Source organism: Ornithorhynchus anatinus, chromosome 8 (genome assembly GCF_004115215.2).
Source record: "Ornithorhynchus anatinus isolate Pmale09 chromosome 8, mOrnAna1.pri.v4, whole genome shotgun sequence".
Taxonomy (NCBI): domain Eukaryota; kingdom Metazoa; phylum Chordata; class Mammalia; order Monotremata; family Ornithorhynchidae; genus Ornithorhynchus; species Ornithorhynchus anatinus.
Window position 1 is genome coordinate 27,914,901 of NC_041735.1, and position 6,000 is coordinate 27,920,900.

Consider the following 6,000-nt stretch of genomic DNA (forward strand, 5'->3'; position numbering starts at 1 on the left):
AAGCACTTCATTACTAAGCAATAAATGATCCTCGCCCATAAGGTTCTTACATTCTATAGGGAGAGATAGACATTAGAATAAGCTAGAGAGAGGGGAAATGGCAGAGTATAAGGATGTGTCCATAAGGGCCCTGAGACTAGGGGTCTAGTCAGTATCAAAGTGTTTAGGGGATGCCTAGTAAATACAGCAAGGAGGTTGAATGGGAGAGGGAAAAGAGAGATTAGTTAGATAAGGTCTTCTAGATGAGATAAGATTTAGTAGGGCTTTGAAGATGGGGATAGTGGTGGCCTGTCAGATACAAATGGGGAGGGAGTTCCAGGCCAGAGGAAAGACATGGGCAAGGGGTCAGTGGTGAAAAAGTAGAGATCGAGTTACAGTGAGCAGGTTGGCATTGGAGGAGCGGAGTGTGTGACCTAGGTTATAGTGGGAAATCAGAGAGGTTAGGTAGGAAAGGGAGAGCTGACTGAGTGCCTTAAAGCTGGTGGTGAGGAGTTCATTTGATGTGGAGATGGATGGGAAACCACCGGAGGATTTTGAGGAGTAGGGACATGTGGACTGATTTTTATTTATTTATTTATTTATTTTACAAAAATGACCCAGGCAGTAGATTGAAGGGACAGGGTTCAGGGATGAGGTTGATGCAGTAGTCAAGGTGGGGCATGACAAGTGCTTGGATCAGCCTAGTAACAGACTGGATGGAGAGGTGGATTCTAGAGACACTGTGAAGGTAGAATTGACAGGATTTGGCGACAGACTGTGGGGAGACAGGACACCAAGATTACAGCCTTGTGAGACAGGGAAGATCTTGGTGTTGTTTATAGGGATGGGAAAGTCTGGAGGAGAACAGAGTTTGGGGAGAAGATAAGTAATTCTATTTTGGACATGTTAAAAATTTGAGATGTTGGTTGTTAGTGGGACATCCAAATGGGGATGACTTGAAGCCAGAAGGAAATGCAAGGCTACAGAGAAGGAAAAAGATGAGGGCAAGAGATGTAGATTTGGAAATCATCTGCATAGAGATGGTAGTTGAAGCCGTGGAAATGAATAAATTCTCCAAGGGAATGGGTGTAGATGGAGAATAGAAGGACCCAGAATTGAGCCTGAGGGATTTCCACAGTTAGGGAGTAGGAAGCAGAGAAAGAGCCCACAAAAGAGACTGAGAAGAAGAGGCCAGAGAGATAGGAGGAGAACCAGAAGAGGAGTGCTGGGAAACCAAGGTTAGGGGTTTCCAAAAGGGCAAAGACAAATGAGAGTTCAAGGAAGATTAGGATGGAGTAGAGGAAGTCAGTGATGATTTTAGAGAGGGCAGTTTCTGGAAGTGCAAGGGGCTGAAGTCAGATTTCAAGGTGTCAAGGAGAGAATAGGAAGAGAGGAAGGAGAGGTAATGGATGTAGGTGACTCACTCGAGGAGTTTGGAGAGGAATGCTAGGAAGGAGACGAGGTGATAACTGGAGGGAGCAGTGGGATTAAGGAAGGGTCTTTCTCAGGATAGGTGATACACAGGCAAGTTGAAAAGCAAGGGAAAGGAGCCATTGGAGAATGAGCAGAAAAAGAAGGGAGGTGGAGAAGGTGATTTAGTGCCAGTGCCCCCACCACCCACAGACACATACTCAGTTACTCCCCTCCTTCCCCAAAGCATTTAAGTATCCCATCTGTGTTGCTTCTCTTACCTGCAATTTATTTTAATGTCTCTCAATTAGGCTGCAAACTTCTTAAGGGCAGGGATTGTGTCTACCAACTGTCCTATACTCTCCCGGAGTTTAACACAGTTTTCTGCATATGACTGCTGGGGGTGGGAAATGTGTCTATTACATCATATCGGACTCTCCCAGGTGCTTAGTACAGTGCTCTGCACATAGCAAGCGCTCAATAAATATTATTGAATGAATAAATATGATAGACTGCCTTAGTAAATACCATCTACTGATAGCAGGAAAATAGGGCAAAAGGTGGGTGGTTAATAAGGATCACAGGAAGGTTTTTTCTTTTTTAAAAATACAGAGAGCAATGCTCCCCAGTTGGCAGATTAAAATGGGGGTTTTCTTTTTTTTTTCCTATCCAGGATGTCTGCTATAACTAAGGCTGGCCTTCGTCAAATCAAAGCACCTGTCACAGCTGTACACATTGGACCTCCCTGTCTTCCTCAACCTCCTCCCTGTCTTCCTCCCCCTCATCCTTCCCCCCCTCTTCCCTTCTTTCCTGCCAGCTTGAGAACAGCAGGAAAATATTCACATTCAACATCGTGGGCTCCTCCATAGCTTGGCCTGTTCAAATGAATTCAGGCCTGAAGAGGCCCATCCATCATACATATAGCAAACATCAGAAAGCGTGGAAAACACTGAAATGGATGCTGGAGAGCCTGGGAAATCAGCTGTGGAGATCTTCAACAGGAAAGATGTTTTATGGGTGGTTTAGATGTGGCCCTTTCTGGAGGCAGAAGGATGAACTAGATGATCTTTCGGGGAATAATCGATTTCAACGAGTGCTTACTGTGTGCACAGAACTGTACTAAACACCTGGGAGAGTACAATATAACAGTTGATAGACTAATGTCCCCGCTCACAAGGAGTTTACAGTTTAGAGGGGGAGACACATTAAAATAAATTACCTTTAATAAATGCTGATAGACTGAGGGTGGGGTGAATAAAGAGTATAAATCCAAATGCAAGGGTGATGGCAGAAGGTAGAGAAAATGAGGTTTAGTCAGGGAAGCCCTCTTGGAGGAGATGTGATATTAGTAAAGCTTTGATGGTGGGAGAATGGACGTCTGTCAGATATGAAGAGGGAGAGCGTTCCAGGTCGGAGGTAGAATGGGGGTGAGAGGTGAGTGGTGAGATAGATAAGATCAAGGTACAGTGAGTAGGTTGGCCTTAGAGAAGCAAAGTGCGGGGGCTGGGTGACAGTAGGAAAGCAGCAAGGTAAGGTAGGAGAGGAGGTGAATGAGCGCTTGTGATCTGTCAGATTTGACTTCTACACTGAATTATTAGCTGAGCCATTAGCTCGGTAAACAAGGGGTGTCCCCGAATTGGAATCTGATGTGCCTTCATTTTCATGTGGGCTCAGTCTCCTCTCTCTCCTGTCACTCCCTCCATCTTGCCAGGCTGCCTTTGTCTCTGGGACATAAAGGCTCCTCTTTGTAAGGTGGGGTCTACAGCAGCCCTCCAGTCAGCAGGCTCAGGAACGTTACACTTTCTTGGGGAGAAACTTGTTTTCCACCCGACATAAATTTTGGAGTTTTCTCCCCTGCTGGTATCTTTAAAATCTCAGAGCGTCCACAGGCTCTGTCTGACCCTCCCAGCAGCCTCCTCTCAGGAACCACTCCCAGAAACCATTTGAGCAGCCAACGGAGAGATTCTAACCAAGCAGCATGGCCTAGTGGAAAGGGCATGGGCCTGTGAGGTAGAGGAACTGGCTTCTAATCCCAGCTCCAACACTTATCTGCTGTGCGACCTTGAGCAAGTCACTTCACCTCTCTGAGCTTCAATTACTTCATCTGTAAAATGCAGATTAAGATGTTAAGTCCTATGTGGGACCCAAACAGTGTCCATGTTAACTTATTTCTACCCCAGCACATAGTATAATGACTGGCACATAGTAAATGCTTAACGAATACCATTTAAAAACAAAAAAATACTCAAATCTATACCAGGTTCGGAAAGAACCTCAGCGATCTCCTAATTCATCCCTCTGCATTTACCCAGCCCTGAAAGACAGAAAACCTGAAGTGTCTCCTTCAGTTACCCATCCAAAATACCAGTAATTGTATTTATTAAGCACTTATTAGGGGTATAGCTCTATGCTAAATGCTGGGGTTGATAGAACATTCAGATCAGACAGCCCCTATCCTACCTGGGGCTCACAATCAAAGAAGGGAGAGCAGACACTTAATCCCCATTTTACAGATTAGGAAACTGTGGCTCAGGGAGGTTAAGTGTGACTTGCAAAGTCACATAAGAAACCAAATGACAGAAAGGATTAGAACCGAGGTCTCCTGACTCCCAGTCATGTGCTCTTTTAATTAGGCCATGGCATTTCTCAGTGACATTCATTAGTCAGAGGTGCTGATCACAGCAAATTAAAAAAACAAATTTAAAGCCTAGGATAACACAGAAAAAAAAACAGTCCCATGAATGACAGTGACAGTGGAACAAAAATGGAAAAAAAAAATCAAGTAACAGAAAATATTACCAGTTTTACTGACAATCAAAAGAGTAAATTCCTTCTCTGGTAGGCATAGAAATGAGTTAAGGATGGTCGATGGACTGGTGGAATAATAATAATCTTTGTATTTGTTAAGGGCTTACTATGTGCTGAGTACTACACTCTGCTGGGGTACATAAAAGATAATCACATCAGACGCAGTCCCTGCCCCATATGGGGCTCAGTCTACACAGGAGGGAGAAGAGATATTGAACCCCCACATTTCAGATGAAGAAAGTGAAAAGTTCATAGGGCTTGGAGTAAAGATGTCTTTGTCCTAGCCCCAAATCTTACTTGCCGGCTGTTTGACCATGAACAAGTAGCTTAACTGCTCTATCAAATGGGAATAAAATACTCGTTCTCCCTCCCTCTTAGTCTGTGAGTCCCATGTGGTACAGGGACTGTGTTCAATCTGATTATCTTGCATCTACCCTAGTAGTTAGCCCAGTTCTGGGTATAGTAAATATTATTATTAATGATAAAAATAATCACCTCACAACCTCCTCCCTGCCTTCACATCCCACACTTACATACACACACCTGCAGATACTCATTGACTCATCCTCACATAGCAATCAGTGATACTTATTGAGCACTTACTGTGTACAGAGCACTGTACTAAGCACTTGGGCGAGTACAGTACAACAGTCGATTTCCTGCCCACCCAGAGCTTTCATACACCCACAGGCAAGAGCTAGACACCTACACCTCCACCATTTTGATTCTTTTCTCCTTCTCACCTGTAACTCACAGAGAGCACATCATATGTTCAGGGAGAAGGTCTAGACCCCAAGAAATCCCTCTGAGGAGTCGTCAGTGATACAGTCCCGGCTGCTCCTGCCCTGATTCCCCTTTTCATTATTCCCCCTTTCTCCTGTCTGTGTGACTTGGGCAAGTCACTTCACTTCTCTGTACCTCATTTCCCTCAGCTGCAAAATGGGGATTGAGACTATGAGCACCACAATGGACAGGGACTGTGTCCAACCCGATTTGCTTGTATCCACCCCAGCATTTAGTACAGTGCCGGATAAACAAAAGGCACTTAAATGCCACAATTATTTTTACTCTCCCTCCACCCGGTTCTTCCTTCTCCCCTCTCCACTCCCCCCACTAACCCCCAACCTGGCCCTCAGCAGATAGGCATGTGGTGGTTGGTATTGGGGAGTTACTTTACCTGCAGAAGGATGAGTCTTGACTCCTGTAATCCCAGCTGTGTGCTCTCCTGCCTGGTAGGCCCCAGAGTTTGGTTCCTGAGAAAGCACAATTGCTTAATGAGTGAGAATTGTGTAACCACTCTCTCTCCTTCCCTCCCTCCCCCACTCCTCTCTTCTCTTTTTTCTGTTGATTTTTTGGGGGGAGTGAGCCTGAAGGTCAAATTAATATTCAAGGGGTGAGGGAAATGGGGAAGCTACCTAGAGGTCTGGGGAGTTCAGGGGGGCCAACAGAGGATGGAGGGGAGGGACAGAGGATGTGAACCAGGTGGGTTAGGAGGGGGCTTCAGTTTACCTTAGCCATCACCCAGTGGTGGGGCTGGGGACCTCCAGATACACCTCCCTGCCCCAGCACCTGGAAGTTAGTGTGGGGAGGGGAGACATGAATTCTCTCATTCCTCCTCCCTTAGCTTATTCACATGTCCCTCAGCAGAGGAGAGGATTAAATACCTATTTAAAGGTTCTTCTCTCTCATTTTCTTTATTGCTTTCAGCAGGAGGAAAACCATTTACCTGCCAGGTGGTGGAACCTAGAGCCTAGACTCCAGCTCCCAGCAGTCACTTAAAGGGACAGCATTCCCTTTAAATAG

General features: G+C 45.5%; 1 protein-coding gene across 1 annotated transcript in view; it reads right to left on the bottom strand.

Moving 5' to 3' along the window:
- SGK2 (serum/glucocorticoid regulated kinase 2) overlaps positions 1 to 5,741 on the bottom strand; it is a 47,452-nt gene extending 41,711 nt beyond the window's left edge. Inside the window, exons 1-2 of the mRNA XM_029070086.1 lie at positions 5,707 to 5,741; positions 5,375 to 5,450 (exon numbers count right to left, since the gene is read on the bottom strand). Coding sequence (XP_028925919.1) covers positions 5,375 to 5,450; positions 5,707 to 5,715 — 85 coding nt within the window. The 5' untranslated portion in view covers positions 5,716 to 5,741. The remainder of the gene's footprint in view (positions 1 to 5,374; positions 5,451 to 5,706) is intronic.
- Positions 5,742 to 6,000: the final 259 nt, after the last annotated feature.